Here is a 23,075-nt window from a genome sequence, read left to right as displayed (position 1 = left end):
CCGTGATCACCGTGATGCCCGACGTGAAGGACGGACGGCGGCTTGAAGAATGGACCGATGCCGGTGGCCCGCTATATTTTTGATGTTCGTCACCGCGGGCTACAAATACTCCCGATCTCCAATATGTTGCCACTTGTTGCAGATCATCAAAGTCTAGCTCCGCATCATCGAGCCCGCTCGGCTTGGCCCCGCTCCGTCTTCACCGGCATCGTGGCTTGGACTAGAGTGGTATGCGAGTTGTGCAATGTAGACAGATGCAAAACCTCCAGGAACCAGTTCCATTGAATCATATCGTGCGTGTGCTGGATTGAACTACCTACCCTTCAAAGGACTTGATCTGTTTTATTCTATGAAACAGCCGCGGCGGTTAGAGGCGAGTCGCCTTTGTGTGATTCTGCTCTATGGAGGCGGAGTAATCCCTGTAGCATAAGCTCGAGCCGCCCTGTAGTCCCAGTCCAATCCCGACTCACCGACTGGCTAGTTCGATCCGCCGCACCATCTCGCCTTCCGTCTACATATGCCAGCATCCCTCCATATCCATCCACCCTTTCCCTCCTGCTCCTTACTTATGCACCGGCCCGCCTCATCGCCGGCGGCATCGCGAACCCTTACATCTAGCAACATTCCCGCCATCCATAGTCCCGCCCACCACCAGCAGCCATCATGACGATCAAGGGGTTCGCGACGATGATCCTGGTGGACCTGCTTTTGCCGGCCGCGGTAATCCTCAACATCTACCTATACTTCTACCCGGTATTATACGCCTGCGCGTTTCCGCGGCCCTCGGCGTCTGTGCCCGCGCCCTTCCGGCTGCTGACGCTGGCCGACCCACAAATCGAGGGCGACACCACGCTGCGAAAATACGACCTGCCACCGAACACGCGGTTCTCTCCCGCGCGCGCCGGCACCCTAATCAGGAAGTACGGTAAGATGCTGGATCTCTGGGGGAACGACCTCTACCTCTCGCATATATACCACACCATGCGACGACACACGTTCCCCACGCACACCACGGTGCTAGGAGATCTCCTCGGCAGCCAGTGGATCACTGACGACGAGTTTTGGCGGCGCGCGAAGAGGTTTTGGAGGATTTTTGGGGGCGTGAGACAGGTGTCGGCGGAGGAGGTGGCGGGGGGGAGCGCGCTCGGCGACGGCTGGGGCGAGGCGCTGATGCTGCTGCCTGGGAACCACGATGTGGGCTATGCGGGCGACATATCGAGGCCCAGGCTGGTGCGCTACGAGAAGGCGTTCGGCCCGTACAACTACGTGCTGGCGTTCCGACCGCCGCCAAAGGAGGATGGGAATGGGAATGGGAGTCTCACCGCCGCCGTCGCCGGCGAGGAGCCCGAGCTGAGGATTGCAGTGCTCAACTCGCTCACCCTCGACACTCCCATATGGGATCAGTCGCTCGCGGACGAGACGTACGACTTCCTGGAGGCGCTGCAGAATACAAGGCGGAAGGACGGCGGGAAAACGCAGGCCACAGTGCTGCTCACGCACCTCCCGCTGCACAAGCCCGAGCGCATCTGTGTTGACGGCCCGGAGATGAAGTACTTTCCGCCGCACTATGGCGGCGGCATCAAAAGCCAGAACTTCGTTTCCGAGGATGTTAGCGACAAGCTCAAGGAGATGATATTTGGATCGCCGACGGACGAGGAGGCGCAGGGGGGCGGTGGCAGCGAGGGCGTTATCCTCACGGGACATGACCATGAGGGCTGCCAGAGCGTGCATTTTTGGGAGAAGGAGAAGAACGCGTGGAATGTGATGACGTATAAAAAGTGGATTGATGGGCGCCGCGAGGAGGAGAAGAAGAAGGGCGAGCCAAAGACTGTACGAGAAATCACGGTCAGGAGTATGATGGGCGAGTTTGGTGGGAACGCGGGGCTGTTTAGTGCTTGGTTCGATTATGATTTAAATGGTATGCCTCTGACTCCTCTCTCCAGCTTCGCTCGCGAGACATACTAACGGGGACGCTATCAGAGTGGAAATTCGAATACGTCGCCTGCGCGCTCGGGATCCAGCACGTCTGGTGGACCGTGCATGTCGTCAACGTCATCGCCGTGTTGTGGACGTCGATTCTCGCGCTGTGGTGGGCGCTCGACTTTTTGGTTCCGGTGCCGGTTGCGAAGGCGTCGGATGAGAAGACGTCAGATGAGAAGACGTCAGATGAGAAGAAGAATCAGTAGTAAAAGAGGATTGAATTCAACGTGGAAGTTTTGCATGATGATGGGCGTTGTGGGTCATTGTACTATATAGTAGGTTTGGGTTCGAGGAGTTGTGTATGTATATATACCCCCGGGGTCGAAGAGTAAACAGGGCTTGTTTAGGAGTAGTTAGCATCGCGTCGGATGGAATGGAATGGAATAGGGCGTAAGAGCATTGGCGATGGCGATGGCATGGGGTGTCGTCGTGGGATACGTCCTAAATGGGATTAGGAAGACGGTGTGAGGTTATGAGTCCTGGGATGTAAATATCGGGGCTGGGTGTGAATGGAGCTGGTTTGTTTTTGTGTATCAGACCTGTCTAAATCATGGGTTGTTTAACTGTGTATCGGCGTTTCCCAAAGATACACGTAGAGAACCGAGGAAATAAAGCTTGGAAAAGAAAGAAGGTTCGCTCCCACTCCGCCTCAGGTTCCATGAAGGAGAGTGTGAGGAGAAACAGCGCGTGAATAGAGCACGTCAGATTGCTTCTATGCTGCCGAATAAACTCGCGAGTGATGACTCGTGCAAACCACCACTCCGGATCGAATAAACATCACCCGTCGTACACCCGTCGTACGTACGCCCGCGTGATCATGCTTTGGCTTCTTGGGGGTGTGTAGGATCAGCTAAATTGCATGGTCGGCTTGCTTAATTAGTCTTCAATTCATCCGACTCACGTGCATTTAGCTTTGTAGTTTGCTGCGAGGACAGAAGACCGGTAATGGAACCGAGGAGCGGGAGGGTAGATCATCGAAGAAAGATGGAGCTGTTGTATGAAGCTGTTGTATGTAGTTGTTGGACTTCTTTCTCATCGGCGAAAAAGAAAACGAATCAAATACTCTTGAACCCGTTCCTGAAAGCAACGTGTTTTGCATGGCCACAGGCTCCGGGCGGCAAACACGAGTGACCCTTGAGCCTCTGACCTCGGCTCGCACAGGCGAGGAGGGAGGCATGCCAGGGCCAGCCACGACGAGGCATCCACCGCCTTAGATACCTTCGCACCAACACCGAACCCCCATCTTGACCCGTCGCCAATGCCCCGTCGTCGTCAATGGCATCCACAACGACTACCACCGGATTAGCGACCACCACCGCCACGTCGACCGACTGGACGCTCGCTAACAATCGCGCGCAAGAGCGAATAATCCAGCTTCAGCAACAACGCGCACAGGAAGCTACGTCGTCAAACGCTACCGGCATCTCTCGGCTTCGCAGCTTGTTCTCGTCCACCGTCGAGTCGCGTCCGGCGTTTAGAGTCGGCCAGCTCGATACAGAACTGCTGGATGAAGAACTGCTGGATCTGCTGAAGGGACAGCTGTGGGGCGGACTGAAATACTTTAGGGTGAGTTGTCGGTCTCTTATTACGCGTTTCGTTTGTTGAGGGGGGTAGAATCAAAGGGGAGGGAGGGAGGTGGAATGAAGCTAGCTAACATGTGATGATTTCGATACATAGCCGTCGATCAAGGAGACCTACGAGCCAGAACTGCTGCTCCTTTTGAGAGCGGCGCTGTTTAAACTTACAATATGGGACCATAATGCTTCGTACGGCGCTGCTTTGCAAAATTTGAGATATACCGATGCGCGGAGGTCAGGGTTTATTGACCATCCGCCGTCGAAGGGGCAAAAGTCACTGTATGGACTCATCACCGTCGGCGGAAGATATCTCCACCATAGATTAAATCTCTTTTTACTGCAGCGATCGGGTTCCTCCGAAGTAAATACAACCACTATCCCAACGTATTCTTTCCACTTACTGATACATGGCGGGGTTGCAGGCGTCATCGTTCACCAGCAAGCTATCCCGCTTCATCGACACAGTCGGATCCGCACATTCAGCACTGACACTGGTCTCCTTTACCGCCTTCCTCGTAACCGGCCATTACCGTACACTCCTCGATCGGGTCCTACGCATGCGCCTCGTCACACCCACGCGCGCCGTCGCACGTGAAGTCTCCTTCGAATACCTCAACCGACAACTAGTGTGGCACGCCTTCACCGAATTCCTCCTATTCATCCTGCCACTGCTCCGAATCGGCCGTTGGCGGCGCTGGTGGGCGCGGTTCCTGCGCCGCATCCGCTCGGAAGGCGGCGCCACCGGCGAAACCACCGGCGAGCTCGCCTTCCTGCCCGAGCGCACGTGCGCAATATGCTACAAGGAGACGGACGCGGAGACGGCGGGCGCGGCGGCCGGCGCGCGCGCAACCGACATCACCAACCCCTATGAGGCCGTCGAGTGCGGCCACGTGTACTGCTACGTCTGTCTCGCGGGCAAGATCGAGCTCGAGGAGGGCGAGGGCTGGACATGTCTGCGCTGCGGCGGGCTCGTGAAGCGGTGTCGTCCGTGGCGCGGCGGGCTCGAGGGCCTGACTGGCGTCGGCGACTGGGGCGAGGAGGTCTACACTAAATCCCACGCCGACGACGACGACCATCATCACCTCGAGCACGACTCCTCGTCTGACTCCGCTGCCGGCGACCACGATGAGGACGATGACCTCCTCGATGACGACGACTCGGAGATGGATCCGACCGACCTCGAGAATTACGGCGGCAGCAGAGGCAGAGTCAGTGTCGAGGTCGACTCGCCGTCCAGTGATGCCGGAAGCGAGGAGACCGTGCAGCCCAGGCAGAATGGGCTGCTTGCGCCGGGTGAGAACCCGTGGCCGGTTGAGTACGCCGACTACGATGACTCGCAGTACAATACCGCCGAGGATTACGATTGAGCCTCAGCCTGAGGGTAGGAATGAGGGGGGTGGGTGGCGTTGAGGTTGGAGTTTGAGTTTGGGGTCGTGGATGTATTACTGAGCTGTAGCCTGTGCCCAACGCATTAATTTCTTTGTACTTTGTCAACTTGTCTGTCTACCTGCCTATTCGTCTGTCTGTCTTTTTATCTGCTACCTACTTGATCTACTTCTACTTCTACTTCTACCCCATACTTGTTACACATAGCCTCCGTTTCCTTGCTGTTGAGAGGGTGAGAATGAGGACTGTGTGCACTGTGTATGCTTCACCTTGCTAGGTGGTACTCGCTATTGTCTTGTCAGGTCCTGAATTGAAACTAGATGTGTTGTGCTGCCAACGGAAGTATAACCCTGCGATCCGCCAGCCCGTCGCCGCCGTGAGACCGCAGACACATAGTAAACCCGCGCGCCCAAACTCCAGCTCCGTTCTGGGTATTCTAGTATTTTGCTGTACTAGTATAACCCTTTCACTCCCCATTGCCCCTCGCCGGCCTACCCTCCCTCCACCCAACTCAAGACGTTAATAAACGCCGAGTGAGCGAGTGAGCGATTATGCCCACTCTCCACAATCCCCCTCCATCATCCCCTTCCAAGGCTCTGAGCCCGTTCACCATCACCCATGGCCACGCTGACCACACCCAGCTCATCCCAGCTTCTATCGAAATTGCAGAACCCACGAAAAGTCATTCACCTACATACAATCAGATGGAACCATGAACATGAGACTGTATGATGTATCTTTCCCAGATTTTTATCACTCCTGCCACTCCTGCTACCACATAGATCATTCTCTAGAGTACTACCAATCCAGTAATTCAAACGAAACCCCAACTAAACGTAATACATGAATACATGGTATCAAATCCAACGGTATCAACGGTATCCAATAAGACACAAACGCAAACACAAACACAAACGTGACCGAATTCCAAACCAATTCCAAATTCCAAATTCAAATCTCGTAATCCACGTCCCAGTACGGTAGTACCAACTAAATTCCGAAAGCGAACGTCCTAGGTATATCCCATCCAAGCCACCCAAATCCCGAACTCCCGTGTAGATAAACAAAACCAAAACCAAAAACCAAAATTCAAAACCAAAACCACAAAACCAAAAAACCAAAAAACCAAAAACGAAAACATTAATCAAGATCAACTACATGATAACACAAGCACCCTTATCCTTTCCCCCGCCAGCGCCCTTCCCGCCACCCGCTCCATTTTTATTCTTCTTCTCCTCGCGCTTCCTCTTGGCCTCGCGCACATTGACCTGCGCACTCCTGCTTGCGCGGCTGGGCCTCCGCATGACGCTCACGCTGCCGCTGCGACTGACGATGACGCTGTTATTTGCGTTCCCGGGGGAAACGGTGCGGGGACTCGGGATTGGCGGCGGAACGAGCTGCGACGCTTGTTGCTCGGGCGTGGCGTAGGTTTCGCGCAGGGTTGTGCCGCGACGCGTGCTCCGGTTGCGGCGGGGGCTCGTGCTGCGGTGGTTGGACGGCGCGGCGGGGGCGTGCAGGTATTCTTGTGGTGGCGGCGGTTGGTGGTATTGTTGCGGTTGTTGCGGTTGTTGCGGTTGCTGCGGGAAGTGCTGGGAACGGATGGAGCCGGGAGGGGAGGAGGGTCGCCGTGGTGGCCCGTGGGAGGCCGGCGCGTAGTGCTCTACAGCTTGCTGCGGGGAATAGTGGGCCCAGGGAGTGTGGGGCACGGCAGGATGGCTGGGTGCGTAGTGTTCTTGTGGAATCATGGGGACCGGTGGGATGTCGTACCGTGTGGTGCGCTGGTCCGAGACGCTACGGTGCTGTCGAGGCGGTTGGGGACCTTGGTTTCCTGGAATACCGAGAAATGGTAGGTTGTGGTGGTGCTGCTGCGGAAGGTTCGGGGCTGGCATTCCTTCGACGGCTGGAGAAACGGGCGCAGAATGGGAAGCTAAGATGTTGCTGCTGCTACCAGTTGCAAGCCTGAAGAGACTGCCGCGCCGCACGATACCCCCAATGGTAGTCCTAGCTCTCTCGAGTCCTTCCGCCTGCGGCGGAACCAACGGGAAAGCGCCTTGCTGCTGTGGTGGCGACTCCGGCGGCGCAGGCATGTGAACTTCTGGGTGTCGTGGTGGGCCTTGAAGACTCCAAAGCAGCTGCGGAGGTAGCGGGGCCGGGTTGTGGTTCCTGGGAGTGTAAGGTGGTGGCGGGGGATCCCATCTCTCGTCTGGTGGGGCGCGCTGACGGACAACTGGACTTGGCCGGCCGTCAGGGCCTACCGCACGCGCGTACCTGCTGTCGTCTGCAGTTTGTGGTGTTCTGCGGGCGACGGTGGCAGCACGCTGCAGCACATTCCTGGATCGCGGAGCACCCTGAACGTATGGAACATCGATAGCCTCATCGGTATCATCTGCAGCTACGGAGGCGCGGGCAAGTGGGCTGACGGGCCTGGTCCTCGTACTGGTACCTCCACTTGAGCCCGGAGCTTGCCTCCTCGTCGTCGGAACAGGGGGTGCGTCTGTTGGGAACGAATTCTGCCTCGACGCTGCATTCCTTCGGTTGGCAACGGTACGTCTCCGGACGATGTCGACTTCCACCTCGAGATCCCTTTGCTCCTCCACCAATGTTTCGACCGGACCCTGCACACCATCTCCAACCTCGATGGGAATCACCACCTTCGAGCCGACTCTGGGACCCCGAGTGAAATCGTAGACTGTGACCCTGCCACCCCCAATAGCGAAGAACTCCTCCTCACTGCACTCTCCCATCGCATCGTCCACTCCTCCACCTGCGACAGCAACCAATCGCTCGGACCCGTCGACGCTCATGACGAACTTGACACCCGATAACCCGTTGACCTGTCCAACCTCGCGTCCGCGGATAAACACGTTCCGCATCTTGTCGCAGAGCACTTGCCACTGCGGCACGACGATGGAACGCACTCGTTCCCTGGTACCGCTCCTACTCGCAGTGCTGTTGCTCCTCTCCGGAGTGCTGACTGCGCTTCCACCGTTGAAGTCGTTGTACATGTAGTCGGCAGGGAGATCAAGTTTTTCCGGAATACCAAAGACCCAGACCCGCCCGCCTTCGAAACCAGCTGCAACCAAACTTCCATCCTTTGTCGAAGAAGGCAATGTCGCCGGGGGTATGACACTCCGGTTAGCATTATTCGGCCCAGCAAAGTACGAATGACCGTTCCTCAAGTCGTCTACCCTGACCGCGCGGAACGTCTCGTACACGCGGTCGTAGGTGAAAGTCCAAGTGGCGCCCTCTTCGTCCTCATCGCCCGGCAACAAACTCGCATGCGAACTATCCCTCGAGCTGCGTGGGAAGAGAACCTGCGTGGTCCACAGCTGCGCCAACCCTTCCACCGGCATATCCGTCGAAAAGTGTTGCGCAGACACAATAACAGTCGTCGGATTCTTCGGGTTCAACGTAGTACCGAGCAATATCGTGCCATCCGGCGAGAATGCCAGCGTGTCAACGGTGTCACAGTTCACCGCCCGACGATCGTTAGGACCCGCATCGGGGTGCAGCGAGTACACCTCGATCCCACCCGCAAACGCCGCGCCCAGCACCTCCGCGCCCGGCGACAACGCGATCGTCCTTGGCTCGTTATCCAGCGGGAAGCTCTTGATGATCTTTGCGGTTGGCTTGGTGAGGTCGTACAGGGTGACGTTTTGATTCGAGCTCAGCACAGCAAGGATACTCCCGTCATCCAAGATCGCAGCTGACACAGGCCTCCTGGATATTTTAAGTTCGCGACCGACCTTAATCTCCCGCTGCGACAGATCGACAACGAAGATACGACTCGAAAGCAGCGCAAGTAGCTGCGTTCCCTTCGGCGAAAACTCGAAACGGAACGCTTCACCCCCAGGACATGCCGCGGCTGATGACGATGCCGAGTAGATGAGCTGAATTTCGGTTACGCTAGGGCGCAACACCGTCTCGAACAGCTCGCGCCGGCCGACCTCGTTGAAGAGACGGATCAAGTTCTGAAGAGTCTCGTCGTTGCTATCGTCGTCACCACCTTTGCCTTTAGCTTCGGGCACGTTCGTGATCCCACATCGCGCTAGCTGGTGCGTGTAGAGCAGCACATTCCGCGAAGCGTGATGCCACTTCGAGTTGATCAGCGTCAGCGAATCGAAGGTATTCGGATCTGCCGTGTAAAGAATCCTGTTTTTTCCGTCAGTCAGTCCGGCACCTTCAGGCAACTTTGCGCGAGCGCGCGCGCTAAAACATACTCTTGAATTATCTCCCGAGGCAACCGATCAAACGCCGAAACTGTTGCTTTCTCTTTTCCCTTCCCCTTGCGATTCAGTACTATTGGCTTCTCGTTGTAGTTGGCGTCCCAAGTCGGCTCTTCCTTATTGTCGGCTCCTGTCGGCGACGGAGGAGCGACGGGTTTCCGTCGAATGGGAGAGTCGGATAAGGTCATGTTGGCATAGAGCTTGAGATCGTGGGCTCCTATAGATGGTGGAGGTGGTGATGGTATATAGCGGAAGAGTAGTTTGCTGAGAGATTATATCTGAATGGAGAGGAGCGCCCCTTGTGATCTGTTGTTTCTTATGGTCGTGAACTTCCGGCGACACGGTGGTGGCGGTGGTGATGGTGATGATGGTGGTAGTGGTGGTGGTGGCGATAGATATGAAGAATCAAGGCGGGTCGGAAATACAAACGTCAAGTTGGATATGAGAAGGGTTCTGTATGTATGCAAGAGGGTCTCGGCTGACAGCAGAGGGCGTGCGTGAGCAGAGAGAGATCAAATAATATGGTTCCGCCACAGGGAGTGGAGGGCAGGAGGCGGTCCGTCAAGTCAGCGAGCTCGATTTCGTGACACCCCAGTCGCAGTTGCCCGTCTCCTCGGCCACAGGGCAGGGAAGGGGAGTGTGCTTGTTCCAACCCCTCCTGAATTCCACTGTGCATACGAATACCATAGAGAACTAGTTACTGCCGACCGCTCAGGGGTGCGTGTGATAGGAGTCTTCGTCCAGTCCTCACGGATCTTCGGCCGGTTATAGAGTGTTCTCCTCTGCGGAATTGCGTATACGGAGAGGTCGGCGCTGATCGCTGTAGGTACCTTAGACCCCCCCAAGCTGGATGAGAGGGAAGTGCTTGGTTTCCAGGAATAGCGCCGCTTCCGATCAATACCTGCATGTGAACAAGTGGTATGAGGTTAACCCACTGCAAGCGTACTCTACAGTGTAACGGTCCCAGTATGAGGCCGCTCCCTTGAACTTCAATATCTACCTTGTTCGAAATATATGCCCACCCAACAGCCGTGATACCAATCCCGCAAAATCGAAGCTTCGATAATGATCGTGCAAGATCTGGTCTACGCTGATATCGATGCGGCCTGGACCAAGATACTATACTGCCAGGTCCCATAAGGTGGACAAGTTCTCACTGAAGAAACAGCACAACAGTCGGCTTTACAATGTACATTGCAAGAAACCACCCGGCAAGCCTTCCGTCATTTCCCTACGGCCATCGGATTCGATAATCTGTCTGTTCTTCACCACCTTGTCCGATTTTAGCAGATCGACCTGCACCTCCATCTCCACAAGCACCTCATTACTGCAGAAATGCGTTTGCTCATGGTCCCGTCCACAGAGTACATAGACGCTGCAGCCACAGTCCAACTCCCGGAGTAGAACCTTGATGGGGACGACAGTTTCAAGGGGAACTTCAGAGGTATTACAACCTCGGCGCAATGTGTTGTCGAGTTTCTTACGCTGCGTTTAACTATATGTCGATAGTCGCGTCTGACGATGTCCACCATGCCATGCGGCCTCCAAGTTCGACTGTCGGTAGTTAACTGTTAGATCAGGCTTTGCCCCAAAACCCCCACAGTGGGGCCTCCTCCTCCTCTACCTTCTCAGCTCGGGTATCGCGGCTTAACTACCAGTCAAGGGGGGTATGTAAGTAGACGTCTGACGTCTGGGCTTCCTTCGAGCTTCTGGAAAGTCGTCAGCATGAGTACGGTAAAGGGCTCAGCCTTGGAGGTACATAATACACACCTCTTACCTACCTCGATGCCGTGAGTTCAGCCTTCAGCCGCTGCGACTCAGCATTCCTACTACGGTATTCGGTAGTCCACCGCTACTACCTATTCTAATCATCATGAACGTCGAGTTATTGGACGTGAACATGGAGAACAAATGTTTCGTGTTGAATGTATGTAGAGGAATACCTAGGAAACTGAGTGGTTGCACGGGCGGCATGGATCGGTGTTTCTTCTGTATCCGCCGGCCCCAACGTCATCACACCTTGGCCAAGGCGATTACAGCCAACACCGATGACCATCCAGCACCACCGTCTGTATCGGTTGCATAGCACCGTGTTCATAATACTGAAAAGCGTTTCTGCTCTGTCCCCCGAAACGAAAAACCTATGGTATGTAACCTCTTGTCGAAGTTCTTCCGGCTACTTAAGGCGTAGCTAAGCACTCAGGTCTGAAGTAACTAACAGCTAACCGGGTATGTAGATCCTAGGTATGCATGCGTCCATGCGGTTGGAAATCAAAGCAGACCTCACAATCTACAGAAACGCTGAAGCTGTTTCAAGTCCCACAGCACTGCAGACTTTGCATGCCTACGGCACGTCTGATTGGGGCCCGGGGGACATCACTCAGTAGAGTACATACCGTACCGTAGTGTAGGTATGTACAGTACATACAAACAGCCTAATCCTCTGTCCCACAACGCTACCTACTCTACATAATCCAACCCAAAGTCCGCCACATCTCACATTTATGATTTCACCCCCCTACCCTGCTGAAAATTTCTGACGATTTCGATACTGGTTGTTGTGGTGGTGGTGGTGGTGGTGGTGGTGGTGGGACAAGCAGAGTATTGTCGGCGGTCGCAGCGGACAGAGAGGGTGTTGATAAAAAACGAAAAAGCACGGTCCGTGATTCCATCCATCCATCCAACATTCCAAAGTCTAAAGTCTAAAGTCGGTTTTATGACGGCATTAGGATCCACTGGGTCACTGCTCCTGTATGTACTCGACATATCCAAGTATTTACCTATGCAAATCGTCGGCACCGTTTCCCCCTTGCATACGGCATTCACTCTTCTGAGTTCTCCTTTTGCTCGTTGAATTCAGCTGTAGGGGGCACATACTTCCTATGAAAGGATTGGAGAGGTACCACCGGCAGCGGACAGGACAGGACAGGACGGCACTCTTATTTTTTACTATTTTAACCTGTTCAGCTCGGACCGCGAACTTCGAACTTCGAAGGATGTATGTAGAGGACGGAAGGGGCTTCTGCAGAGAAGAGGAGAGAAGTCTCGTATAAGATATGCATGGGTGGTGGGTGGTTTCGCGCCTGTGGAATACACGTACAGCCTACAGGCAGTATGTGAAACATACGATCTCACTCGGTTACGAATACCTTTCCAGAGATCTGAGGTACTTCACCGCCGGCCTGGCCAGCTAGTCCTTGCCAATATAGATACGGTCACGATTGTGGCGTAGATACAAGTGGTGGTGGTGCTGCGACCGCCGACCGGGGAAACCCGGCCAAAACCACTGGTGATAGAGTACAGTACGTACCTACACTTCAACCACCTTGTAAAGGCTGGCTTCAAACTTCAAACTTCAAACCCGCACGAAATTATTGGAGAAGCCAACACATAGAGCCCTACCTATCCCCAAGTACACAAGCTCTCCCATCCCATCCACTGCTAGACACGATTCACGAACACCATACACCTATTTCTGGGCCCTCAGCTCCATTCCTGTTGAAATATTGGCAAGCATCGTCGACTGTTTCAACTTCTGATACCTAGAACCTGATGGCCACGATTCCAATTATTGGGCTCCGCGAACGGTACTACCATAGGTATAAAAGATTGGCCCCTCCGTTGGCCGAAGGGCACATGCTTTAAATGGGGGTGGCATGCACTGACCGCAACTGGAAATCATCAGCGCGGCCGTATAATGAATGAATGGATGAAACGTGGCACAAGTCCAGGAAGCGGTGTTCTTGATACGATATCCCGTTGACGGGAGCGGAGATAACGGTTTTGTTGATAGGTCTCGACTCTCGAGACGGTGATTGGCGATTTGCTGGTGTCATGGCAAAGAATGGGCGTAGAAACTTAGATTGAAGGGACGCTCGTGGAAAGTGAAGAGCGACGCCTGGAGAAAGATATTGCTCATAACTAAGGGCTGAGGTGGTGAAGTTATGTGCCGGATGCTGTGGTGGTTGCCGTTGGTGTCTTGACTCTGGAGAATGAAACTCCTGGGAGAATACTGGCATTTATGCATGATAGGGCACTGCACTACATGATGAAAAGAAGTACTTGGTACTAGTATTACAACCGTTAGGCAAATGGATGAGGGGAATGAAAGAAAACCCCCATCACTGAAAACATACTGCCATAAACTGGTATTTGGCCAAAGAACACCGCACCGATACTGCGCCAATTCGCTTCGATACCGGAGCTCTACTCAGGTTCCCAAATACCGACCCTGCCCAGCAGATGGAAAGAGCAAAAGTGCTTTTTTCTTTCTTGCACCTATTCCGAGTTCGGTCCATCGTCAAATGCCAGGTACCATCCACTCTTGCTAAGTATGTAGGCGGGAGACCGTCGTACATACCGGCGTAGGACAGTAGGTACAAGTATAGTACGGTATGCGGGGATTCGGGGACCGGATTGGGCACACGGACCAAGCCACCGCATCCAATCTTCACATCTCGATTCGCACGACCCAACCATTCCAACTGCCCATAACTGACCGTCCCTCACCATTCAAATCCTCTTGCTCCCACAACAAAGGGGTCTCCCGTAATGGATTCTAGCCACGGCAAACTGCATTGCCTCGCCATAGGCCAACGCTATGTTTCGTTTCGTTTCGGTATGCATGAAGCTGCTGTTCAGTGTTCATTCCTCACGTCCACACCACAGATTCCGCCCCATAGCTATGTAAGGTGACGGTTGTTCCCCAGGAGCAGCTGGAAACTAGGGCTGGCGTCAGTTGTTTCCATAGACGTTATCGGCCAGGGCCTGCTTTGATTATTGATAACTGTATGTCTAGAATATGCCAAGCATCGTAGGCCATCTTGATGATGGCTTCTCCGAGACTTCTCGGGGTCAGGAGAATAAGAGCAATAGCTAGAGGCCGTGACACCAAGAGTATCATTCCACACCATCCTGAGGCCACTAACAGCGACTAAAGTCACCAGTAAACTCTGAAGACCACCTGCAGTACGCAAGCTACCTACATCTCAGAAGTGTGCGAGTGCGGCAATTTCCTTACCCATGCCGGATGCTATGTAGTCGAAGTTCACTCCTACATACAAGGATATGAATCCCGAGCTCTTCTTCGGGTGCAGATATCATAGGTATGCGATGTCCCATCACCAAGCTGTACTATATAGGGAAAGACATCTGCCGGAAGCAATCAGACCGCCACTGGCAGTCCGTTGTTTTCCCCTGCCTGCCAACATACCCGCTATGGCCGCTGAGCTTGGTGCAGTACACTGTACATATAACGTTGGTTGCATCTGCCTTCACCGCCATGCTTGAAAGTTGACATGGCAAAAAAGAGCAAGCCTGGTTGGAACCGTTGGGTTAATAGCTTTCACCAGTCACCAGTGCAGAATGGAGGGGGAGAAAGTCCATTCATTGCTCTACTCTACCTATTGCCTTCAAATTTCAACACGGGTTCTTCTGGGGTACCCATTGGCTTCGGGTGCTTCATCACCTTCGCATTTGTACGCATCTGTATTGTCGAACCATCGAGCCATCGAATCATTTGTCCCTCGGTGTGTCGAGTACGCTCTTGTTTTTAGTTATCCAAGTGGTCTCAACCACCCAGCCGTCTTTCCCAAAGCCCGAAATACCTCACCGCCCTGATCCATCACCGAGCCCCGCCATTCCCAGGAACGCCAAAGAATCCCGACTCTGAGCCCGTAGCACAGTGACAGGACCAGCAAGGGAGTCCGTACACACACAGCAACTTGGCAGCACAGAACGTCCCGCCAAATAACCAACAGCACACCCATCCATTTTCGCGCGCAAAAGGTTTTTTGAAACGGAACGGCGGGGTTTGCATCGACTTGAGTCTTGAATATCCCGTTTCCCACCCCCCCTTGCATAGAACGCTTTTTTCACCCCGCTTGTCGAACTCCTTACGTGGTTGTACCTGGTTGTGATCAGCGAGCGGCTGCCGACAGCGATTCACACTCATCTGTCCGTGATCGTCTCGCGGGAGGGAGCGAGGGAGGTAGGGAAGGTTATGTAGGATCTGGAGCTCGCCTGTTGTAGGTGGGAACAGACCAGGAGGAGGAGGAGGAGGAGCGGGGAGGTTTTCGGCGTGAGGGTACAGGTCATGGGAGTACCTAGATAGCGCACGATATATCACTCGCTTGAAGATCACGGACCAGCGTCGTAGCCAGCGGAGAAGCGCTGGCGGCTGTCCAAGCAGCTGTGTAATGATTACAAAAACGAGAAGCGCTGTCGAGTTCCCCGGCCGCCGAGAATCAATAATACACATGAACACGACCATGATCCCGCCTCATCATCATTCCGCCGGTGCCGGCCGGCGCTGGGGCGGCATTTCGGCGTTTCACCAACCATAGCGCAAGGCCGACTTGAGCTAATCGTAGCTTCAGATTCCGGAGGTTAGCGGATGGCTCAGTGCATGCAGGGCAGTGATTCCGGCAGCTCCGGGCGCGCAACAAACGGCAATATCGGGCCGGTCAGAATTCGGCTTACATGGAACTGGAGGAGAGAAGTGGATGAGTTGTGGTTGCGCGTTGGTGGAGGATGCGCAGGGGACAGCTAGAGAAAACAAGTTACACATGAAAAGTAGCTTTGCGCAAGGTGATTATGGCAGTCGAATTTGGCGTTCAGTCCTCAAATCTGCTGAGAATACAAGGCAGACGTAACGTGCAATTCTTATGGCCAAAGATTTTGTCATCCCTCGCGGACATAATCGGAACGCGTTCACACCCTTAGACGCACAAAGATTTGGAAGGCAACGACGCATATGCAGACAACACCGAGTATCTTCGTCACCATCGTCTAGACATTAAACCACCCTATAGCACAACGCCATTGCCGTGTACGAGATTGACTGAAGATTCGCTTCGTATTCCGGTACCCGTGTCCGTCGACCTGCGCGATTGTACAATTCCCAGCCCGGCCAACACCACAAGAACAAGAAAACCCGCTTTTATTCCCAGTTATGTTGACAAAAAAACGCACAAGAAGGAAGTAAAGAAAGCGTTTAACGCTTCTTGGCGGAGTCCTTGAGGACCTGTTCACGCAAAATGGTCAGCACTTCGTCTCGACCGCGAGACACGCCTGGGATGTAGAGGCGGACCTTCTTGACGATCTTTTGCTCCTCGATCAAGAACGCGCGAACAACGCGGTCCTTGACACAGTTGGCGCAGCGGGATCCACCGTAGGCACGCTGGACGGTCTTGTTGGGCTTCGAGATCTGGGCGTACTCGCGGGGGCGGAGGGCGGGGATCTGTATGTCGAAATCCACCCATCAGAAACAAGTCCCCAATCGCGTTCGATACCGATAGGTGAAACTTACACCAGGAAGCTTGATGCCACAGTCACCGCACTTCACCGGGCTACCCTTCTTCTTGATGTGGAGGTACCGAAGCTTTCCACCGGGGGTCTTGACAACGCGGACCTTGTTGGACCGGGTGTTGTACCTGCGATCGATCCTCAGTCAGCCCTCCCATTCCCCCCGTTGCCAGTTCGCTCGACATCGTTTGTAGGTGGGATTGCATACGGGTTCCTCCGCCTCTACAAAATAGGTATACTGTCAGCATCCAACTCTTCCCACTTCCCAAAATTCTCCCCTCATATCGGGAAAACACTCACGTAAGTAAGTCTAGTGTCGGCCATTGTTTACTGCGGGTGCTCTCGCCGATCGAAGGTTCGTGGATTTGTCGTGGGGTCGTTGAGCGTCGGTCGTCGGGGGGTCGGTCGGTCGTCTTCGTCAATTTCCGATAGTATGATTTGCGGCGGGAGTCCCTAATTGTTGTGTGTGGAGTGCTAAAAGCTAGTTCACATGAGGAAATACTAGTCACAACAGGGCAAGCCCTGCAGAGCCGCATTGAGAAATCCCACACAAAACCACTCCTACAAACTATCCCGATAAGCGAAAAAGAAGCCTATGGGGAAAGCAATTGATTGATTGATAATTCAGTACTGCTCGCCATGAGATGTCCGAAAGCGACCTGACGATCCGCAAAACGGTTCATTCGTGGAGCCCATATCAATATAAAAACATACTTAATTCGCCTCCCGCCTCCGGCCTCGTCATCATACACATAAATAAATCAACAAACGCAGAAGTGCAAGCATCACCAAAGCAAAGAAAATCAATTTCCTCCACTTCGACGCAAAGACAAACAAGCGCCACCGCCCACCATATGTTCCCAATCCAATGAGAAACCTAGCAAGAAAAGAAAAAGAAACACGCATAAATACATAAACAAACACCGTCTTGCGATAAACTCGAACACGCAAGTGATACGTCAAGGGGAAGTAACGAGGGATAACCTCATAAAAAAGAAGGGGGTGAAAACAGGTATACCAAAAAGGCAAAGCACTAGAGAAAATAGTAGGAAGGGGAAAATATAATAGATGAATGAAGGGAGAAACAACTTGTACAACGTCGGGGCACTCAAGACCATGACGGTAAGTTGATTCTGGATTCGGGACTGGGTATCGATATTGGGGAAATCTCACAGGGGAAGAGAGGAATTGTAACAGCATGAATAACAGGGGAAGCTGAGTGAGCCACAGGAAATCTGGCTATGATTAGTCGGTTACTTAAAAGCAGCCAAACTATGAGCAAGCCCCGAAATCAACGCCTTCCATGTCTCAACAGTAAGCAGAAGACGACGGTTGGTATCTTCAGGTTCCTGGGCGAAATGAATCAAGCCACGCCAAAGAACTTCCCAACTCTCGATGAAACGAGTGAGACCTTGAGGTGTTGGCTTGACGGACGGTAGACGTTGCAAATCTGGAGCCGACCAGGAACCCCAGGCGTTCCAGATGCGTGAGAGCTCACTGCTGCTAACCTGTCCACGAATTTCCGTTTTTCCGGGGTACAGCTGATCGAACAAAGGCTGAACACAATGCCAGAGGGAAATTTCAATATTCTCGAGGTTCCGTGCCCCGGAAGGATCCTGAATACCCCGAGAAATAAGGTTGGAGGAGGTCCAGAGCGCATGCAGTAATGGAACAATGTTGGTTAGGAGATCATCTTCGATCCTGAGCAAGAGCAATCCCACATCGGCCTGAACCTTAGGCAAATTATTGAAGTTTCCATGCCCATGCCCGCTCCGGTTACCATCAGACGGCGCAACCGCTCCACAAGATGACCCGGTATACAGCGAGTCGTAGAGACCCTTTCCGGTAATTTCGACCCGTGGGGGTGTTTTAGGAAAGGAAGGAGGGTTTTCCGGCAACTTGGGGACGGGTTTATCGAAATCTTCGACCGAGGACCAGATACCGGGTGGACGGGATGAGGATGTATCTTTCTTATTGGATTCAAGGGTCTTCATGACTCCATCGGCAGTCAAAGGAGTGCCAGCGAATGAGACGGCAGAGACATCTGACCTGGGGTTAGTGTCAAGCCAGTTTCGTAGTGAAGATGTGGACCTACTGTATACCAGGGCTCTGTAGCAAAGGTTCTTATCGTTGGAGAGGATCGCGGTGTGGACACTCTTTTTCTGCTTCACAAAGCTAAACACAAAGTCGGTTATCAAGCGGTCCGCACTCATAACTACAAGAGAGAATGCTTACCGGCAACAATCGAGAATCGCAGCGTCCCCCTTTACAGCCATAGGATCAATGACCTCTTCTTTCATCTGTCCCCACAGACCGCTCTTCCTCTTTGCCATGGTTTCGTAGCACCAGTGATTGGCACGGCGGGCGAGCATACCGAGACTCACGGTTTCTTCGATGCCTTTGGCGTTTTTGACACGGATGTTCGAATTGCTCTTCTTCAGGCCATCAAGCTCCATGATGGTGGCCCATGGAAGCATAACGACGTTTCCCCAGCGGTGGTATGCGTCCACCAAGTTGTCGACCAAATGAAGATGGGACAGAATGAAACTGGTGTCAACCACCAACACCCATTTAACCACCGAAGCCCTCATCCCCGGATCGAGAGAAGACTATACACAGTCAATATCAACACAGCTGGTCCACGTCATTTGGTAAAGGGACATCTCACATCCTTGATCTCTTTTTGAGATTGAAGCGGACCGACGCGCTGATCACTCAGAGCCTGATTGATTTGAGACGCAGCGGCAACATCGTCTAGATCGTCCATGATGATATCACCATCTGCATCCGTCTTTAGTGTGGTTGAAGGGAACTGGACACTGCAACAACCACTTTAGTCAGTGCTGTTCCCCTCAGAACTAGGAAGAGGTGTAATTCATACTCAATCGGCGATGTAGTGGGAGTGTTCTCGCCCATGACGACGTCCCTAGTGTCATCATATTGAAACTTTGCTCCTTTGGCCGGAGGACCGGTATGGACGCTCAGCGACTGGCCATTAATGTTCCCACCACCACCACCACCACCACGATCACCCCGGCGAGCAGCGTGTCCAGATCCGCGCTCTCTAAGCCTCGGAGGAACGGAGCTCGAAGTTGCCCAGCAGGACGCGTCAAGGCCATTCGTCAAGCTAAATTTATTTAAGCTCTGGGACGTCTCGGTAGCGAGGGTGGCAGCCGTGCTGGGGTTCTTCTGTTCTGGAGCGATGATGACCTTGGCCTTCGAGGAGACCCGGGGTTTGGGAGGAGCCCAGCGTGATTTCCAAATATCATTCCCGTCATCCCACCAGGAATCCGTGTTGCCTGACATGCTGATTGCGGTGTATGAAGGTCAATTGATTATGTTGAAGCAGAAATTGTGTATCTGCGAGAAGATGAGGTGACTATTTGGAGAAAGGAAAACCCAAACAAAGGAGGTAGTTGGCGAGGAAGGTGAGGTGGTACCTGGGATAGAAGGGAAGAAGGTGAAAGGAGAATGAGAAAGTGGGCAAGAGTGCAATGGAGGAAACAAAATGCAGCTTACAAGTCTCGGGTCAAGGAGGACGATCGAAGCTGAGGCCACAGACGCTATAGACGGTACCGTGCCCGATCGGGCGAAGGACCATCCCACCTAAGTCGTTATAGACGCAACTGCAGGTCCGCCTAAAATGGCCGTGCTTCGTTCCGTTAAAGATTGCGCGTTCGGTATACAGTAGATACGGCTGAGGCAGCAGAGAAAAGCGAGCAATATGCTCCACTCCGATTATTAGTACACGCGAGTGATGCTAGATGCTCGAGTCTTTGGTGTGTAATATCACTAGAGGGTTGTCAGAGTGATGAGCTGAGGTCGCTACATATTCACACTTGTCGCCCCCACATAAAATCGCCGGGTAATAAACGAGACAACTATCGCGCGCGAACGAAACGAAACGCCAACTTTCCCCACACACCGCCGTCACCACACCTATACCCGCGACTCCAACGACCTCCTACTTTCAATCACCCCTCTCCACAAGTCAATCCCATATCCACACAAACCAGCCACCCCCACAGCTATGGCCGACATGGAGATCGACGACGTGCCCCCGGCAGAGGAGCTCGAAACGAAGGGCGGCAGCACCGAGCCTAAGACTGCCGGCGGCGCGTTCGCGGTACGTTCCATCGAGGGATGGATCGTCCTGGTCACCAATGTTCACGAGGAGGCGAGCGAAGAGGACCTGCAGGAGCGATTTGCAGAGTACGGCGACATCCAGAATATGCATTTGAACTTGGACCGGCGGACGGGATACGTTAAGGTGCGCTCATCATCTACTCGCCCTCACGGGCTACCTTTTTTCTACACCCATGTGCTACGGTGGCTCTTGTTTTGACGATTAACCTGACTGGGCTTTACTTGTAGGGTTACGCGCTGATAGAATACTCGACGCTCCCCGAGGCTCGCGAAGCTATCGCCCAGGCCAACGGCACCAAGCTCCTCGACCAGACCATCTCTTGCGACTTCGCGTTTGTACGACCGCCGCCAGGAGGAATGGGTGCAGGTTCGCGTGGTGGGCGGGGTGGCAGAGGAGGGCGGGGTGGTGCAGACCGTGCTGGAGGAAGGCCTAGAAGTCGTTCTCCAGGCATTGAGAGGACGGACAAAAACGGTGGTGATGAAGACGAGCCGATCGCAGATGCGCCCGGCAAGGGAGAGGATGTCTCGTGATTATGGGGTCGACGACGTGGAACGCAATTGAGATACCGATTTGATTGGCCGCCCACGAATAATGTCACCAACTACTGTGGCCACTACTTTCGAATGGGATGCATGATTCTGGGAGAATATGGGATAGAATTGAGGCTTCCTAATGTTCTAGCTGGGAGACTCTGGTATTTAGCGAACGTGTATAAAGGATTACTGGACATTACGATGCGCTGTTTCGATTGTTACCGTACTTGAAGTGATATGGAGTAATGCTTAGAAAATGGTCACTCAGCGATGGTCACTCAGCGATGCAATCATCCATAGTTCCCGAGTTGCGCCGTGCAACTCTCCGCTTCTTCATGAGCTCGGCAATCACAACCATTCTTTAGGGTCCTTCATTTGAACTTCTCATGGCTATAAACTTAATCCCTTCATTTCCAACACTTGCATTTGCATTCCCTCTAGTCGTCATCCTCGTTCTCCCTCTCGGCCCTATACCGTCCAAAAGTCGTCAGCACAAGATTCCCACTCTCCCATCCCCTACAATCTCCCCACCCCAGAGGAAATGAGCACATACTGAGCCGCGACCGCGGACCTCTTGCCCGGAGTGTTATCCTCCAGGGCAATGCACTCGATCTCAACATCGACCTTCAAGGGGAGCTCCCTAACGGCGACGCAGCTGCGCGCGGGCTTGTGGCCGGAAAAGTACTTTGCGTACACGCTGTTCATGCGGGCAAAGTTTGCCATGTCGGACAGGAAAACGTTGACCTTGACGACCTTGTTGAACGAGCTGTTAGAGGCCTTGAGCACCGCGGAGAGGTTCGCGAAGACGGCTTCGGTCTGCTCCTCGATCGTGCCGCTGATGATCGCGCCGGTCTTGTCGGCGGGAATCTGGCCCGACACGAAGACGAGGCCGTTGGCCTTGATCGCCTGGGACTAAGGGCCTATCAATACCTAGGCAAGCGGTGATGTGGGGGTCTGGGGATCGTACATAGGGGCCTGCGGCTGTAGGCGGCGAGTGTGGTCAGAATGTAACTGGAGTAACTACTATCCCTGTGGAGTTCTTACGAGGGCAGGCATCGTGAGTGCGGACCTGCCATCACAATCATCAGCAATCAGCTCCCCTCAACCTCAATTGGATTCGCAAAGGCGACGTACGGGCTTAGGAATGGAAGACATTTCGTTTCTGTAGGTTTTCGGAACAAAGAGGGTGTAAGCACAAACTGTAGGCCGGCAAGGAGGAGATGATATTCTTTTCGAGAAGGAAACCAGGGAGCGGAAATGGAGGGGGAAACGAAACCCGGACGATGATGACATTATTGCCTCTTTTCCTTCCCACGTTTTTGGCTTAGTTAGTTGGAAAGGGCAGAAATAGGTGGCCTAACGGCGGAATAGTGTGCGTTCGTAGCGGGCGGCGCAGCGGGGCGGAGTGGATTGGCGGGGTAAAAGGTGGTGATGTTCGGAGTGCGGGAAAAACCAACGGCGGCGGAGCCTCTAAAGAGAAAATCTTAGGCCATCCGCATGCAGAATGGCCAACAGCCAACCAATGTTTGAGGTATGAGGTAGGGAGTCATGGAATACCGGTATTGCCGTTCAGGGACAGTTATCAATCGCCGGCCAATTATAAATGCCATTGTCTAAAAATACTGTCGTTTGTTCCATTGGCTATCACTCGAAAAACTCAATGACCTCATATGGAATCCTGGGGAAAGAACTACCGAAGAAACCAGATTCTTTTGGGGTTGCGTTTCTCTATCGTTGGATCTTGATACATTCTGGTTTTCTCACGAGCGGCAATTGGCGTCGGAATTTTTACCCTCCCGGCCTCCGAATTGGCTTTTCGGATCCGCGGACGCGTGGCAGACGTTCGCAGGTTGTGGCTTTTGAGGGTAAACAGGTATTTGGCTTTGTTAGTTTTATCTTCTGGGGAGCTAGCACTGGCTTC

At 53.5% G+C, this 23,075-nt stretch overlaps 7 protein-coding genes across 7 annotated transcripts; 3 read left to right on the top strand and 4 right to left on the bottom strand.

Annotated features, from left to right (window-relative positions):
* The first annotated feature begins 489 nt into the window (after positions 1 to 489).
* Positions 490 to 2,604, top strand: BZA05DRAFT_378331 (uncharacterized protein). Its single transcript, XM_051481855.1, has 2 exons — positions 490 to 1,918; positions 1,981 to 2,604. Exons 1-2 carry the CDS (start codon positions 664 to 666, stop codon positions 2,184 to 2,186), a joined length of 1,461 nt encoding a protein of 486 aa, XP_051336193.1. The 5' UTR covers positions 490 to 663; the 3' UTR covers positions 2,187 to 2,604.
* Positions 2,605 to 3,044: 440 nt separating this feature from the next.
* BZA05DRAFT_378329 (Pex12 amino terminal region-domain-containing protein) lies at positions 3,045 to 5,383 on the top strand. The gene is made up of 3 exons (XM_051481854.1): positions 3,045 to 3,546; positions 3,658 to 3,918; positions 3,980 to 5,383. The coding sequence occupies exons 1-3, from the start codon at positions 3,256 to 3,258 to the stop codon at positions 4,922 to 4,924; spliced, it is 1,497 nt and encodes a 498-aa protein (XP_051336192.1). The 5' UTR covers positions 3,045 to 3,255; the 3' UTR covers positions 4,925 to 5,383.
* Positions 5,384 to 5,878: 495 nt separating this feature from the next.
* On the bottom strand, positions 5,879 to 9,546 carry BZA05DRAFT_152408 (uncharacterized protein). The gene is made up of 2 exons (XM_051479018.1): positions 9,164 to 9,546; positions 5,879 to 9,095 (listed from the first exon to the last, which is right to left on the bottom strand). Exons 1-2 carry the CDS (start codon positions 9,355 to 9,357, stop codon positions 6,098 to 6,100), a joined length of 3,192 nt encoding a protein of 1,063 aa, XP_051336191.1. The 5' UTR covers positions 9,358 to 9,546; the 3' UTR covers positions 5,879 to 6,097.
* Positions 9,547 to 15,669: 6,123 nt separating this feature from the next.
* BZA05DRAFT_408728 (ribosomal protein L34Ae) lies at positions 15,670 to 16,912 on the bottom strand. The gene is made up of 5 exons (XM_051484738.1): positions 16,775 to 16,912; positions 16,683 to 16,696; positions 16,479 to 16,602; positions 16,260 to 16,409; positions 15,670 to 16,193 (listed from the first exon to the last, which is right to left on the bottom strand). Exons 1-5 carry the CDS (start codon positions 16,796 to 16,798, stop codon positions 16,164 to 16,166), a joined length of 342 nt encoding a protein of 113 aa, XP_051336190.1. The 5' UTR covers positions 16,799 to 16,912; the 3' UTR covers positions 15,670 to 16,163.
* A 624-nt stretch (positions 16,913 to 17,536) lies between these two features.
* On the bottom strand, positions 17,537 to 19,237 carry BZA05DRAFT_152353 (PIN domain-containing protein). The gene is made up of 3 exons (XM_051479017.1): positions 18,710 to 19,237; positions 18,570 to 18,649; positions 17,537 to 18,518 (listed from the first exon to the last, which is right to left on the bottom strand). The coding sequence occupies exons 1-3, from the start codon at positions 19,063 to 19,065 to the stop codon at positions 17,728 to 17,730; spliced, it is 1,227 nt and encodes a 408-aa protein (XP_051336189.1). The 5' UTR covers positions 19,066 to 19,237; the 3' UTR covers positions 17,537 to 17,727.
* Positions 19,238 to 20,368: 1,131 nt separating this feature from the next.
* On the top strand, positions 20,369 to 21,418 carry BZA05DRAFT_408722 (uncharacterized protein). The gene is made up of 2 exons (XM_051484737.1): positions 20,369 to 20,744; positions 20,849 to 21,418. Exons 1-2 carry the CDS (start codon positions 20,505 to 20,507, stop codon positions 21,149 to 21,151), a joined length of 543 nt encoding a protein of 180 aa, XP_051336188.1. The 5' UTR covers positions 20,369 to 20,504; the 3' UTR covers positions 21,152 to 21,418.
* A 3-nt stretch (positions 21,419 to 21,421) lies between these two features.
* Positions 21,422 to 22,680, bottom strand: BZA05DRAFT_408720 (Endoribonuclease L-PSP-domain-containing protein). The gene is made up of 5 exons (XM_051484736.1): positions 22,431 to 22,680; positions 22,289 to 22,316; positions 22,179 to 22,223; positions 21,708 to 22,066; positions 21,422 to 21,622 (listed from the first exon to the last, which is right to left on the bottom strand). The coding sequence occupies exons 1-5, from the start codon at positions 22,445 to 22,447 to the stop codon at positions 21,592 to 21,594; spliced, it is 480 nt and encodes a 159-aa protein (XP_051336187.1). The 5' UTR covers positions 22,448 to 22,680; the 3' UTR covers positions 21,422 to 21,591.
* Positions 22,681 to 23,075: the final 395 nt, after the last annotated feature.

The sequence above is a fragment of the Tricharina praecox genome (genome assembly GCF_024521635.1).
Source record: "Tricharina praecox strain CBS 144465 chromosome Unknown BZA05scaffold_28, whole genome shotgun sequence".
In the NCBI taxonomy this organism is placed as follows: Eukaryota; Fungi; Ascomycota; class Pezizomycetes; order Pezizales; family Pyronemataceae; genus Tricharina; species Tricharina praecox.
Note: the sequence above shows the minus strand (reverse complement) of the source record. Positions and strands in the feature narration are given on the sequence as shown.

Bases quoted from the DNA above. Each gene is read 5' to 3' on its own strand.
- BZA05DRAFT_378331 (XM_051481855.1), top strand. From the start codon at position 664: ATGACGATCAAGGGGTTCGCGACGATGATCCTGGTGGACCTGCTTTTG. The intron at 1,919-1,980 runs GTATGCCTCTGA...GGACGCTATCAG, and splicing joins GTTCGATTATGATTTAAATG to AGTGGAAATTCGAATACGTC.
- BZA05DRAFT_378329 (XM_051481854.1), top strand. From the start codon at position 3,256: ATGGCATCCACAACGACTACCACCGGATTAGCGACCACCACCGCCACG. The intron at 3,547-3,657 runs GTGAGTTGTCGG...TTCGATACATAG, and splicing joins GCGGACTGAAATACTTTAGG to CCGTCGATCAAGGAGACCTA. The intron at 3,919-3,979 runs GTAAATACAACC...GCGGGGTTGCAG, and splicing joins AGCGATCGGGTTCCTCCGAA to GCGTCATCGTTCACCAGCAA.
- BZA05DRAFT_152408 (XM_051479018.1), bottom strand. From the start codon at position 9,357: ATGACCTTATCCGACTCTCCCATTCGACGGAAACCCGTCGCTCCTCCG. The intron at 9,096-9,163 runs GTATGTTTTAGC...CGGAAAAAACAG, and splicing joins CCTCGGGAGATAATTCAAGA to GATTCTTTACACGGCAGATC.
- BZA05DRAFT_408728 (XM_051484738.1), bottom strand. From the start codon at position 16,798: ATGGCCGACACTAGACTTACTTAC. The intron at 16,410-16,478 runs GTAAGTTTCACC...TTCGACATACAG, and splicing joins GTGGCATCAAGCTTCCTGGT to ATCCCCGCCCTCCGCCCCCG. The intron at 16,194-16,259 runs GTCCGCCTCTAC...TTGCGTGAACAG, and splicing joins AGCAAAAGATCGTCAAGAAG to GTCCTCAAGGACTCCGCCAA.
- BZA05DRAFT_152353 (XM_051479017.1), bottom strand. From the start codon at position 19,065: ATGAGGGCTTCGGTGGTTAAATGGGTGTTGGTGGTTGACACCAGTTTC. The intron at 18,650-18,709 runs GTAAGCATTCTC...CTTTGTGTTTAG, and splicing joins GCGATTCTCGATTGTTGCCG to CTTTGTGAAGCAGAAAAAGA. The intron at 18,519-18,569 runs GTAGGTCCACAT...ACCCCAGGTCAG, and splicing joins CTACAGAGCCCTGGTATACA to ATGTCTCTGCCGTCTCATTC.
- BZA05DRAFT_408722 (XM_051484737.1), top strand. From the start codon at position 20,505: ATGGCCGACATGGAGATCGACGACGTGCCCCCGGCAGAGGAGCTCGAA. The intron at 20,745-20,848 runs GTGCGCTCATCA...CTTTACTTGTAG, and splicing joins GGCGGACGGGATACGTTAAG to GGTTACGCGCTGATAGAATA.
- BZA05DRAFT_408720 (XM_051484736.1), bottom strand. The intron at 22,224-22,288 runs GTACGTCGCCTT...TTGTGATGGCAG, and splicing joins TGTCTTCCATTCCTAAGCCC to GTCCGCACTCACGATGCCTG. The intron at 22,067-22,178 runs GTAGTTACTCCA...ATAGGCCCTTAG, and splicing joins GTAAGAACTCCACAGGGATA to TCCCAGGCGATCAAGGCCAA.